This window comes from Anopheles arabiensis, chromosome 2, assembly GCF_016920715.1.
Source record: "Anopheles arabiensis isolate DONGOLA chromosome 2, AaraD3, whole genome shotgun sequence".
Lineage (NCBI taxonomy): Eukaryota > Metazoa > Arthropoda > Insecta > Diptera > Culicidae > Anopheles > Anopheles arabiensis.
The window spans coordinates 4,486,860-4,501,214 of record NC_053517.1 but is presented as its reverse complement, the minus strand read 5'-3'; the positions used below and the strand labels follow the sequence as shown (position 1 = coordinate 4,501,214).

Genomic DNA, 14,355 nt, shown 5'->3' with positions numbered 1-14,355 from the left:
TGAGAATTAGGCCAACCAATTCAACCAATTCTGATGCTACCGTAAGTCGTAGTTAGTGTTTACAACGCTGCGTAATTTCATACCGCAACCGGCAACGGTAGGAAGATTTAATCGCACGAATCGTTTTATCTATCTTCCGAGCTTCGGCCGACAAAGTGAGCAAATGTTTGCCCAACGATGGTAATTTTCGGCGGAACATAATCCACCGCATTAGTGATGGCGCCGGAACAACGCTGCTGAAGAAACGATAAGCGGAATTGTTCGTGGAAGCTATTCATAGTCAGAAATATTAATCAACTTCATACTCAATTACTTTAAAACAGATACATTTTAACATGTTTATTTGCCTTTACAGTGACCTTTACAGTGTTTGCTTGCTAGAACTATAAAAACACACACCAACATGCACGAATTCACACGTATACAAACATCGACCGATTGTGGAGCATTCGTTTTTGTACAAGTTACACACAACAGAAACTTTGCTGTTTATTCTTCGGATCATTGGAAGTTTAATTTCATTGCACAGACGGAAGAGCTAACTAATACTGACTAGAATTTTGGTTCCATCGCATCCCTTCAAAGAAACAATCTCGTCTTGGGAACTTCTTAAACGTAGCTACTACGGACGGGTCTTACAGAGATGTGGTACACGTGGAGGGGGATGGAAGGGAGGGAAAGGCCGGATGTGAGAAGCACTATTTACAAGATGATCTACATGTACAACACAGCCAACGTGTGACGTGAAATCATGGTTTTTTTTCGGTTGGTTTCAGTCGAAGGCTCTGTCTGGCGGGCGAAGTTCTAGAGCGAAGTGATGGCCTCTTCGCCCGCCCTTAGCTAAACCTTCTCGATCTCCGTCTGCTGGCTGGTGATGTTGGTGATCTCCGCCAGGTTGGTGCTGTCGCGCAACGTGCGCTTCGAGCCGCGCGTACTGTAGCTCCGGTCGAGGTCCATATCGCGCGAGCAGCACAGCTGCCGGAACACGCAGATGTAGCAGGCCAGCAGCGAGGTCATCAGGATCGTGCCGATGATCACGGTAATGACCAGCAGCACGCTGACCTCGCCCTCCATTTCGCGCGGCGTTGCTAGGTGCGTTTTAGGCGCCACTTTTAAACGGAGGCGTGTGTCTGTGTGTGTTGTTGGTACGAGAGGTAGAACCAGCTGGTCGTACCGGTGGTTCGTTGATGGTGCTGCTAGAGTGTATTTCCCTCGGACACGTTCAGTACAATACTATCCTCATACAGCTCTCTGAAAGTAAGGTGAAGGAAGAAAGCTAAATATTAGTTACAAATTACATAAAATACGTTTAAAAGCTGAACATGATATGAACGGGTCAGTAAACCTCAACAACCGCACACAATGGTGGTGTGGTCAGCTCAGGAACGAAGCTGCACGTAACACGTGTCAGTGGCAGCCATTTCCAACCATTGAGCATTTATTACTTGCTCATCCTTGCATACTCAATTTTACAGTCGAAGAAGAATAAACACACAGACACACATACACCGACCGAGCAAAGGTGCAAGATTGTAGCGTGAACAATGCGCTTCATTTCGGTCGGGCACGTGCTCGAACACCGTTGCGCACACCGTTGCGCGTACCGATTGATTTTGCCGCAAAAAGAATGTACCCTCCCCCACCCCTTCCCCCTGTTTGAAGGTGAAAGCACGCTAATGAGCGTGCTGATTGCGTTGCAGAAAGGGGGCAACACACACACTACCAAAACCCCCGTTTTAAATCCTACTCTTCTCAGGTGTGTACGTCAGGATGGAGGCGCCTGGACGGACGCCTGTTGAAAATAAATCATCTTACCCGGGTGGAAATGATGTGCTGATGGATGTGTAGCAAAAGCAACAAACAGTTTTTTTTATTTTGTGTACTAGCACTTAAAATCAAGTATAAGAGAGAGAGAAAAAATCTGGCCAAATTTGAAGTACCTTTTCGCATGCCAATCGCTTCCGAAGCCGGGCGGTTTGCGCGCGTGTACCATGGTGCCAGTGTTTGTGTTTCCGAACCGACTGTGTGTGTGTTTGGCAAGCGCTCAAATTGTTTACTCAAAGATTGTTTAGAGTTTGAAGTGGAATTACAAAATAAATGAAATGCGTTTAAATGGTAAAGTTTACCGGCGTTTTGCTTCTCCTCTCTCTTCATCCACCGATCAGGTGCCGAGTTGTGGTACGGTTGCACGATTTGTGGTTTCAACGCTCCTCCCCACAAGGGAATGGGACTTTCTGCATATATTAGCATGCATTGTGAGTGTATGTGTGTGTGTGTGAGAGAGAAAGAGAGAAGCAGAAAATGAATATGTGTGACAGTAGAAACCATCCCAGTTGGCGTGTGGATGTGTTTGTTTGTTTGCTTGGAAGTGGGAGTATCATCGAAACCTTTGGAAATGATATAAATGAAAGGATTTTGCCGTTTGGCCTCGCACGTTCGTCGAACGAAAGTTCCAGTGTAAAGCGACTTTGCAAGGGACTAGGGGCTTATTATGCAAGAACAAGGATCAGCATCAATTTGAGTGTAATGACACACAAACCCCGTTGGAGGAAACGATGGATAACGAGAGCGAGAGGGAGAGAGAGAGGGCTGGAAGAAGAGAGACGCTTGATGGGCTGGTTCTAGGCCGATAAGGTTTCGTCAAGGACCGGTGGGTGAAGAAGTTTTTTAATTACTTATTGCGTAACATTCAATTTGTGTGGATATATTTTAACACTCACACACACGCACACACACACACACACACACACACACACATACACCTAAACAAAGGCGTACAGAGGTTCGGCATTTCCCCTGCCTTCGGCAGAACACAGGTTGATCGTATCAGCAGCGGCAAAAGGATATTAATTAAAAGGTAGACTAAATCCTTTTTCTGCTCAAACGAACGCAACGCCGCTGGGGTACGGCGCGTGTCGACGCTCCCGGTCGGGCGCGGGACTATGCAGGAGGGACTATGGGGGTTAAATGGGAGGTTGGGAGCTTTCCAGCAGCACTGGAGCTTTCCGACGCTCGCTGGTTGCTGTTACTTTTGCCTTTTTTCCCCAGCCGCCGCCAGTTCATTCGCTCAACAGCTCAACAGAACTACAAAGGGCACTGACGCTTGAACAATCGCTCCCAGGCACTCGGAGCGACGGCAAAACATTTGCAACAAGCTGTGCTAACATGGGGGGGAGGGGGGGGTATGTTTTCGGGAGCGGCCATACGGTACCATTTCTTTGCGCCCTGCCGGCCATACAACAGCCTTGACAGTGGAGGAGTGAGCCTTTTCCTGTGAGCACACCGTTGGGCTAATGATTTAGCCCGCCGGCCGCATTTGTTGCTTGCGCAGCAATGTACACTGTTTATGTTATGAAAATGAGGCTCGTTCCGGGGCCGGATATTGTCGCTAGCTTTAAACAAGCTGCAAATAAGGGACAGGCTGTATTTTAATTTCGGTAAAATTAAATTTAACGTAAAACGAGACGCTACCGCTGCTGCTGCTGCTGCTCCGTCTTCACTTCCACGCACCAACAGCTAGCTGGAAATAGATTGCCTTTCTTGCCTGGAGTGTGTCGCTCGGTTTCGGTCTCCTCTGGTCGAATTGATGGCAACAACGCCTGAAATATTTATGCGTTTCCATGGACAAAAGATGATCTACGCGAAGGTCGTTCCGGTGCTCTCGCCCCCCCCGGTGCACTGACACGGCGTGCCCAATGTGCCATCGGAGAGATTTGGTTGCTGTTCGAATTGGAATGAATTATAAATGAAATCCGCACCGAGGGTTGGAGTTTTTTTTTGGTTGCTGTTGTTGCTCGATCTCCCCAAACACCGGACACATGGATGACAACGGTCGTAAATTGTGTCCACATAAAGGTGAAACAACTTTCCCTCCATCCAAGCGGAACATCTCGGTGAAGTGCTTTTTGTCATTACTTTTCGAATCAAATAATAAAAAAGGTATTGTTAAGCAAGTGCTCCATGTATACACAGTGTGCTTTTTTGTTGTTGTACAGCTGTGCTGAATGGCATTTTAAGTGAAGCTCCAAACAGAACCTCGGGAGATGGGTTTTTGTGCTGATTCAATTAAAGGATGAAGAAAGCAGCCTCTCTTTAAAATATAAAACACTTTAAGACAAAAAACCACTGCCTCCTGTCCACATTGAATAATCTTTTGTTTTCCACTACCTTCTTCTAAATCGGTAGCAAACGTTTTACGAAAAACCTTAATCTCTTTTCCGAGAGGGTTCCTCTGCCATGGACCCGACCCTGTGCCCAGAGTGAAGTGTGCAGCGGATAAAAGGTGCATAAAAAAAGAGTATTTCAGCCATCGATTGCCGTCGTCAGTATGTACAAGCGATACACAGGGGTTTCTTCAATTAGGAATGTAAGACGGGAAAAACGTAGGAAATGAATTCCACGAACTAAATGGCGCTGAATGGCGTCACTGATTAAAGCCGACAGCAACGGCGGCACAATCGGCATTAGGCAAACGAACCGTGCACAACTTATGAATGGCTTTCCAGCACTGCAGCCGGTGGGTTTTCTTCGTAAGCAATAGGCGTTTGTAATACGCCCCAACACATTGACTGCAAGCCCTTAGGGAGAGCAGATGACTGATTGGTGTTTCACTGTTCGATTTGAATCAATTGGAACCGATTTCGTCACGGAATTACGCTTCCGGGGGCCCTTTTTTTCGAACTCAGTTGAATGTGAAGCAAAAACAGCATTCAAGAAATGCAAAATTCGAAGAAGCTGCGCACGGGTTGGAAATTGAGAAGTGCCGATTGCAGCCTATGGCAGAATTGCACCATGATTAAGCGTCAATCGGTGCAAATGCTCTGACGGTGGTGAGTAGTGCGCAAATGGGGTTTTAAATTGGAATTGATTGGCGAGCGATGGTCTCAAAATTGGCGCAAATATTGTTGGAGGGCGTCGTAAAGGAAGCAAAGGGCACGGAACTCTCAGAAGCTCTGTCGACGGGATGAGTTTGCATGCTGGCAAGTGCCGTTTTATTCCCTTCAACATTTACAAGTAAGAACTAGTGATGGGCGGGTCGACCCGAACCTATCGGGTCGGAGCCATCCGTAAGCGACCCGGAGTCGTTCGGGTCAACCCGAAAGGTACAAGTAGGTTCAGTGGGTGCAACGACTCCGGTAGGTGCGTGAAAGCATAAGCGACTCCGACCCGTTGGTGCAGCGAGTTCGAGTCAGGTCGGGCCACAGTAGGTTCAGTTTGACCCGAGGGTGCAGCGAGTTCGGGTCGACCCGATAGATCAGTAGGTGCGAGAAAGCATAAGCGACTTCGACCCGTTGGTGCGGCGAGTTCGGGTCGGGTCGGATCAAGATAGGTTCAATTAATGAGTAAAGCTCATTATTTATTTATCTGAATTATCTTCATATGGCACATGTCTCTATTTCTTTCTCTCTCTTTCTCTCTTTCTCTCTCTCTCTCTCTCTCCTTATGCCGTCTCTTGAACGCTGTCATACCATGCCTAATAGCATAATCAATCACACAGAAACGTAACCCACCATCTCCAATGTCGTCCTTCGTCTTGTCTTTCGGTCGAGATGTTTCCAAACGAAAACAAACAGAAATTTAATAATCATACCGAAAACCATGCCCCAACCAATCGCCCGCTAACGACACAATCGGAAAGTGCAGAAAACACACACACACACACACCCAAAAAGCGGGAACGCTGTGTAAAAGGATACGCATTAGCCGATCGGCCTTGCGTCGGTAACCATGACCGCTCGGTCGCCACAGTCACACAGGACAGCTAATCAGGATGGATTAGGGATTGGGGCTTGGGGGATGTGATGTACGGTTTGCGATAGGTATTGATTTTGGAATAGGGGAATAGGTGAGATTACACCGCAGTCTTAATGATGCTACCTGGCATCAAAGCGAAAGCGAAATGAATTATTTTCCTTCCAGCGCAGTCACTGTAAGTTGTACAGATTCTTGTTTAGGTTTTCACTCATCGATGCTTAAAAATCAGTCAAAAACGGACGTGAGGGTTTGGAAAAAAAATATACGCACGCGGAAGCTTTTTTGGATTCCTTTTCATTGCACAGACCTCACCGTACAAACTTTCATGCAGCGGGCTTCTTCAGCACGGATCAGAAGAGCCGGAAGTCCTACCATTATAGCCGGCTGTTGTTCACTTTCACAAGCACGTGCATGTTGTTGCTAATGAGAGCAATCTGTATTGAGAAACTCTTCGGCAAATGAATGATTAATTAGTGCCGAAAGAAACGGTTCCCCAGTGGTGTGCAGAAAGCAAAAGCACCCACCTTTCCCTAAAGCACCACCGGCGTCGTCCAGCACGGTGTAGCAAATTATGAAAAATTTCCTAATCTGCTAAGTGGCGAGTGCAAAGCCGTTCGGCTGAACCATTTTAACGATTCATGGAAAAAGGTCGCTCATTTTAATAAAACAGTGTGCTTTTTTTTGTCTTTTTTCGTCATGCCCATACAAGTTCATTGCCGTTATTCACAATCGCCCTTTGGCAGTGATTGAGCCAACGCTTTTCATCGCTGCTCTCTGCATGCATTGCACACATTTTTTAATTAATGCATTTGTTTGACTTCATGATCAATCACAAAGTGCTCAGCTAATCAATTCCAGCGGAAGGTAATTATTGCTATGCTGCTGTGCCAAAATTTCCATCAAATTTCTTGCTAGTCGGTAAATAGCACCTCTCCCCCATCGGCATCAAGTTGCTTTGTTTGTTGTTCGAATTTCCCATCATTTCCGGCGGAAAAGCGTCTGGTGTTTGCTGGTTTTCCCAGTACAGCCATAAGCATTTTTATATTTAACTCCTTCAAACCATCGCTCCATTCCATGGCACGGAGGGCCCTACCGACTGCCGAAGACAATTATGTTATTTCTTCATGCCAAAAGCATTGCTCGAGTGGTGTGTGCGTATATTGGCTGACAGACAGAATTGGGTGGAAAATTCGCAAACAAAGCAGCGGCGAAAGGGAACAATGCTCAACCAGGTGGAACGAGCACTGTTCAATTGAATTGTGTGTTTATCCATCGGTGCGCTGTTGTTTTCTGTATTTGTTTCCCAGTAAGGCAGCGATTTATGATTGATTTTCCCACTAGACAGTAAAGTTTTCGTAAAATCCACTTTTACCCTGCGCAGAGACGTTTTGAGTACAATTCCAAAAGGAGTGTGTGTGAGAAAGAGAGAGAGAGAAACAACAACAACACCAACAGCAATCGGGCGTTTGTGTAATGTGATTAGGTGCTGTTCGTTCCCATTCTTTGAAACAACTCTACCATGACATCACGTCACGTCTCCAGCCTCGAGTGGGTGAAGAAAAGCAGCCCAAAGTTAAAGAATCCCACGGGAGCGCGCTTTCGCTGTGATCGCAAAATCCCCACGGGAGTACTTCAGCGTGGTTCGGAAAATGATGACATCAATAAGCGTTCGCTCAAGAGAGGTTGGGCCCGCTAGAAAACGGCCACCAACATCGATCATGTCGATGGGACGGGTCTGTAAACTTTAACCAAGCACCATTAAATGCGGCACGGCGCGTATCGAAGCGCGCTTGTTTTGCAAAATGGTGCAAACAAACTTCCACTCGCTTTAGTCACTGTCGCGTGGTTAGCTTTTCCGGGAAGGCAGCTAGAACGCGCAACTTCCTCCGCTGCTGCTGCTGCTGTTGTTGTGGGAAAGTAATCACTCTGATCGTTGCATTCCTTCCGATCCGGTCCTTCAATGCCGTCTCGAAGAGAAATTCGAAAATTGATCGGAGCTCCTTCCCCGGACTTCCCGTTCATTACAAGAGCGAAGGAATCTCCCGGCGCAGGCTACCATCCCTTACACACCCTCAGTTGGGAGCAATCGTTTAGTGCTTCTTTTGCATGAGTTTTTGTTTTTTGTTTCTCCACAAACAAAGTTTTACAATCATCAGTTCCGATTGTTTGAGCGAAGCGAAACTTTCCAGTTTCCAGGTACAGTGCGCCCTGGCGTTACATTATTCAATGCTCACACGGCCAGTAAACAGTTTCGGATGGGAATGGTTTGATGTTTTATATAGAAAAGGCTCGAATTTCAGTTTATCTGACCAGCAATGCTTGGCCAAATGTTAAAGGTTAGCCTGGCAGCGGTTCATCTATATATCTTTTCCATTTAAAACCAAATGAAACGGACGATGTTGTAGCCTTGAAAGAAGACGGTGAAAATGAATTCAAACAACCACCGGACGCACACCTCAGTTTGCTGATAGACATCAGAAAGAAGAATTCTTGCACTGCGCGAACCTTTTTTGAACGGTTGAGTGACATTGCTTCTTCTTCGTATTTTTATCGTTCGGTTCTGTTTTTGGAATTCTCAAAAATGTTTGACTCTGAACCTTCTGAAAGTTGGAATGGTGTCCACTGTACAAAAGAAGGCAACAATTCACCCGGCCTACAGGTGAATCGTTTATAGCTGCTAAAAAGCACACTGTGTAGTAAACAAAATCCTCACAAAATGCTGCCCGAGTATGCTGAGAATGTGTGCATATGGTTGGAATAATGTCCGTTCCATCCCGCAAATATGGTATCCTTTTTCGCAGGAATGGTTCTGAGTCCATTTGTGGGGGGGAGCGGAGAGAGCGGATGGGACAGCCAGGCCGGAATGTCTGAAAGAAATTTTCCACTAAAACGGCAGCATCGAAAACATCTTCTGATTGAGCGTTTGCCGTGGCGGAATAAGTAATTCAGCATCCTGCTGTATTCGGCTCTTCCCATTTTCCCATTCCCCAGGATGATCGTTAACTTGCTCGGGCAATATGCTCCTGTTTGCCATTACTGTGCACACTGGGAATGTGGTGGTCATGTTGTGGAAGAGTAAAAGTGCTAAAATCTGGATAAAAAAATGTAATTTAATTCCTGAAGTATCACCCAAAAAACTTTGAAAGACTTTTCCCAGCAATCAGTGCTACAAACAAAAAAGGAAGGGTTTGATTTAAACATCCGACAAAGATTGACGATCGCTGATGTACCGACTTCTTTAGCACCGGAACCATCTGGCACAGGAGCATCTGCTCCAATGGTTGACTTCTTCTTGTCGCAAACAATATAGAAGAAATATTTATCGAATCTAGAAACGTTTCTGTCTCTCTGTTTGCACCACTGTGTAACGAACGCGCGTTAATGATCCAGAAAGTGAACGCTTTTTCTCATCAACGCGTTTCCACGTTCGCTTCCGAAGAAAACCCAAAGAAATCGTACCAAAGAAAAAGGAAAGAAAACAATTGTACAAGACCAAACCCCAACCGCAACCCAAAACCTCAATCCCAAATCACAACTGGCGAAGAAGGGACGCAAAAAACACCCATCAGTTGCTAGCAACAAAACAGCAGCAGAAGCGCCCGTGTAGCCGTGAGAATGGAACAAGATGAAACCAACCAGCCCGCTCGCCTACTTATGCTCCCTATTCTTCGCAACCAACCCATCCGCAGCGCATCAATACAACGCGAATCCAATTTCATTCTCGAAGAGAAGCTCCCTTCAACGTGTAGCGACCATTCCACCGGTCGGTATACTGTTCGTTGTGCTGTCCGCGTTAGTGTATTGTTTTTCCGTGGCACAACTCAATTTACGATACCGTCAAATTGGTCTTTTTAGTTCGCAGCGATACCGACAGCATCGCGCGCTGTATTGGCTACCGTAACGAGCGGAACGTAACGAGCCGTTTGCGTGAGATTGCCAACTGGGATTGCTTTGCGATACATACATCTACGCTCGTGCTCGGGTGCACATTATGCTAACCTCTTTTATTCGTCCACGGTCTTTGACTTTGGACAACAACGAAAAAAAAAAAACCCCCCAGTGGTAGCAGTGGAAAGGGGGGAGTGAAATGGCAAATTGTTCCCTGCCGGAAATCAGGTTCCGCATAGGTAGGATTGTATGTGTGCCGATCGGCTGTCGAATCCCTAGTCACAGCAGGAGCCCCAAACCTTCCGGCGTAGTGAAAATAGAACCGAAGATATGCACGTCCACACATCCGACGCGTCCGAAACAGGACTCTACGTGAACAAGGGATCTCCATCGTAAAAGACGAAAAGCTGTGCGAAAGAAAATGCTCCAATGACAAGCGAACGGTGCACTACGGAGAAGCTAGCGAGAGGAGTTGCTTTGAAGTGTTTAGCTTTGGGTGTGTATGTTTCGGAAAAATGCGTTCGTTTACTGGGTTTTCCCGAGCTTCAAGACTGTTTTGCTGGAGCTTTGATAATTAATATGATCGTTTAGCTTCGCTAGAAACATAAACTAAATCCATAAAGTACAATAAACATCACCATACTGCAATCATTTGAATGATGTTTTACTGCCAGTCATCATCCAGAAGAGGGGGTCGTTAAAACAACGCTCTAAACCATTCGATTAACGTGAGGAATTACGGTCGTTTCGTTTCGATTTTGCTGCTGCCCGAGCAATAATGATTATAATAGGAGCTCATGAGCTCAAAGACACGCAGAGCAGGAACGCATTAAACGGATTGTGGCCGAAGATTATCGAACAGTTCGCTGTGAATTGGCACTTGCTTGTAACTGGCCGCGTACGCGCGTAACCAGGTGGAATGATGGTGGAAGCTTCTTTATTCAAACCCCTCGCCGGAAGTGGCGGAATGGTGGCTGCATCCGGTCAGGCTGGTGGATCGGTGCGAAGGGAAGGCCTTTTTTGTACCTTCCTTAGCCCCATTCCACCGTGGGCCGTGTCTCTGCTTGTGGATGGAATTTAGAGCCATGGACGTGATTGGATTACGCGCGCTCAAGCTAAACTGAGACGCGCCGTTTTTTTACGTAAACGGTGTGAGGCGTGAGAGTGTGCGTGTGGAGAAGGCTTGCCGAGGCAATTTATCAAATCACCCACAGGTGGGACGTTTAGCCACGCTTGTATAGTCTGGAGATGAAGGGGGGGGCGGAGGTTTCTGTTGTATCCGTGACCGTGGCTCGTTCGCTTGGCCTTTGCCTCGGGTCGGTAAACACACATACACACATGTAGGAGACATGTAGGAGAAATACGCAGGTTAACGCAAGATTAGCCTGAGCGTCGTTCGATGGGATGGAAAAGTGGGGGAAGTGTGTTGCAAAATTGTCATTTCGGGAAAACAAATCTAATCAAATTCCTTCACGTTTGAAATTGAATCTTCGTTTTTTGGGGGGGAAAATTCAACTGACAGTAATATTGAATGGGATTATGCGGCTTTTTTGCTGTTGTTGTTGGGGTCAGACATGTACTCCATGTACATTTTTCAAGGGTTTTTTTTTCTAAACATAGAATGACATCTATTCATTGATTCCCCTAAAATCCACTCTAAATCATTCGAGGAAAACACACATACACACACACACTGACAACAACAGCACGCGCGTCGAATGGATCCCAAACTAATGAAACAATCTACCAAACGTCAATCATCTGCCATCAACGCTGCGCGAGACATTTATTACGCGCGCGAAATCGTTCTGTTTCGCGCCCTTTTGGGGCTTTTCCCTGCTTCCTCCAGCGCATGCACGTGCGGCAGCGATGGAGCAGCCTGGTCCTTTTTTGTTCGCCGACCGGCGTCAGCGCGGTGTTGGAGATAATTTTCAAAACACGCTTCAACGCTCACGCGGCGCAAACAACACTACGTCCTGAGGGGAGGAGAAGGGAGGGGGGTACTGGACGGAATGATAATGTGTCTATTAACCTTTCGCATCTCTATCATCGTCCTCAAGTGTTTCGGCATGCTCGCTCGGTGTGTTCCCAGGGTGGTGCAACGGTTTTAAAATGTTAATTTTAGAAGCGCATTTCGATCGAACAACGAATTTCCCACACCAGGGCCGAAAGTGAAGCTGTGCCGGAGACGCTGTAAATGAAGTTGACTTCAATTACAGCACCTCACCTTGTGCTATTGTCTTCCTGTCTCACACTCAGCGCTGCTCAAAGCAGAAGGTTACTGTGATGGTGATGGTGGTGCTGCCGCTGTTGATTACTATCCAAGGCACCACTTCCAATGGCACCAAAGGTTTCGAGCAATGGACGACCATGTTACTCACCAAATTATTTCATCTTTATCACCGCCCGTTGTCGGTTCGTTGTCTCTTCCACTTAAACGCTGTGATGGGTGTTGCTGGCTTCTATTGAACGGTGGCCCATTAATCAAAATCTATCGTGCTGTGGGGTGAATTGTTCCACCTTCGCGAGAATTGCACTCCCTTTTCGATGGTTGGAGTGGACTGTGTTGTCTGTATCACTGCTTTTCCCAAGAACGTCAAACGAACACACATCCAAATCGGGCAGTTTGGGTAACGTTTTAATGGATGTACGTGGGATCACCGTGTTCCCTTGTACCACGGTCAACACACCGTTTCGAACGAATTTTACATGATGATATCACCCGCACGGAAGTTGCACGGTACCCTAACGAGCGACTGCGTTCCCTGCCCAATGACGAACACTTTCCCAGCTGGTTGCATTTAATTCATTAGCCTTAGTAGCAGAAAATGAAAATGAAATGCTTGCGGCACCAGCTAGGGGATGGTTTCTGTGCGCCGACTGTGTACACTTGTTGCTTGTTGCGAGGACACTTTCACGCAATAGTACGAACACTAGTTCGCTTTGGGCGAGACGAGACTGGGCAGAACGACGGTACGGCCTCGGTAACGGGATGCGCACTCACAGACCGTCAGAAGGAAACTGACTGTATCTATAGTTGGCCGTGGTCGATATGGATACATCAACAACAATGCCGGAGAACGGCTCTCTCCGCGTGTATCTTGGCTCTCTTCTTCAAACACTCAGCTATTAGGGATGGTACGCTTCGAGTAGAAGCTGTGTTCGGAGCTCCAAGCTCTATCAGCATTCCATTTTGGTAGGGCGGATATTATCGGGAACCATTGGAATTCTATTCAAAACTGGAATTTTTCTTATCAGAGATAAGACCTAAACTTGTTTGTATTGGGGCGAACGAAGATCATGCCGATTATGATACAGAACCACTTTGAATGGAATCAAATAAAGAAATCTCGCGAACGGAACCATTTTGCGACCACCACCATCTTCGAAACTCGCTCTCTTACTCTCACTTTCATTGTACTCTCCGTTTCGTGCTCTTGCTCTACCCTCCATGCACTCCCACTGAACTACTCACCATGCGTGGAGCTGCCGTTTGTTTCGTTTCGCGCCATTACTTATTTGCTATGACACTTGCTCCGTGCGTCCCTGCGGTGGCGGTCGGGGGCGGGCCATGGAAGGAAGCTATTGGAGCGGGAGGAGAAAAACCAACCAGGACCAGCAAAGCAAACGGCTCATAAACGACATTTAATCGGCGGCTATGCTCTTTAATGCCGACTACGGTAAACAATTGGTTCGGCGACGACCAACAGGTTGTCTGGTTCGTTACTCAATGCGGGTGTGTATAGCTCATTGGATTTTTAATGTCGCTGAGGAGTTAGAGGGAACTGGCAAATCGTTCCAATTAGATTTAAAGTACGCAGCGGGTAAGCGAGTTTAAGTAGTTTACGTTAGTAAGATAGCTTCTCACTATTTACATTAGCATTTAGCTCTATTGTATACATTTAATTTAATCGATATCCGTCTTCAGCCACATACAAATTAATTTTGGGCGATAACAACAGCAAGAAAATAAAGAGAAACTGCATTAAATGAGGCTTCTCCGGTAAGAGCAGCAGATAGCAGCCGTGATGATGGGCTCCCATACCGAACAAATGACGATGGGATTTTATAGTTTTGAGAACGACATAAGCATCGTGTTTATGATGGCCTTGAATGTCTTCTCGCAATAATTAAACTCTTCGTGGCAGCATACTGTCGAACTCGTATCACACGCCAATGAGCACAGTCGTATAAGTGATGTCGATGCTTTTATGGGGGCACAGAAATGCGTTTCATAGTGACGTTATTAGTTCTTCCACGCAAATGCTAGCTCCTGCGTCCATGAATTCATATGACAGTTTTGTGATATTAATTGCTATTGCCCCTCCATTCAGCGAACAGGACTACATCGGGATGGATGCAGCAGATACGGTGATACAACATCAAACAAGGAAGGGAACAGATTTGATGAACGTTTATTGAGTGGGAATACTTCCATGCCAGTCTTGGGTTCTATTTTCGGGTGGTCGAACACGGAAGCGCACGACTGGAGTGGTTGCCGGAGTCGCTTTCATCGATATGCGAAATGGCACGCACACTGATTTTTTTCTTCCAAACAGCGTATACCGAGCCGTTTGAGGGTGCTAGCTCAGCTGTTTCGTTTGTTTTCGATCATAAATATTATCTAAGTTCTCCAAAAATCTCCAAAAATATCCGAAATAGTCGCGAATTGTGCGCCGTGAGTCGAGAAATGCGCCATTTTAACGGTCCGCT

The 14,355-nt window shown here is 46.5% G+C and overlaps 1 protein-coding gene across 1 annotated transcript; it reads right to left on the bottom strand.

The window, feature by feature from the left end:
• Window positions 1–318: 318 nt before the first annotated feature.
• On the bottom strand, window positions 319–12,658 carry LOC120896830. The gene is made up of 2 exons (XM_040301295.1): window positions 12,024–12,658; window positions 319–1,251 (listed from the first exon to the last, which is right to left on the bottom strand). Exon 2 carries the CDS (start codon window positions 1,072–1,074, stop codon window positions 841–843), a length of 234 nt encoding a protein of 77 aa, XP_040157229.1. The 5' UTR covers window positions 1,075–1,251; window positions 12,024–12,658; the 3' UTR covers window positions 319–840.
• Between the last annotated feature and the right edge of the window lie 1,697 nt (window positions 12,659–14,355).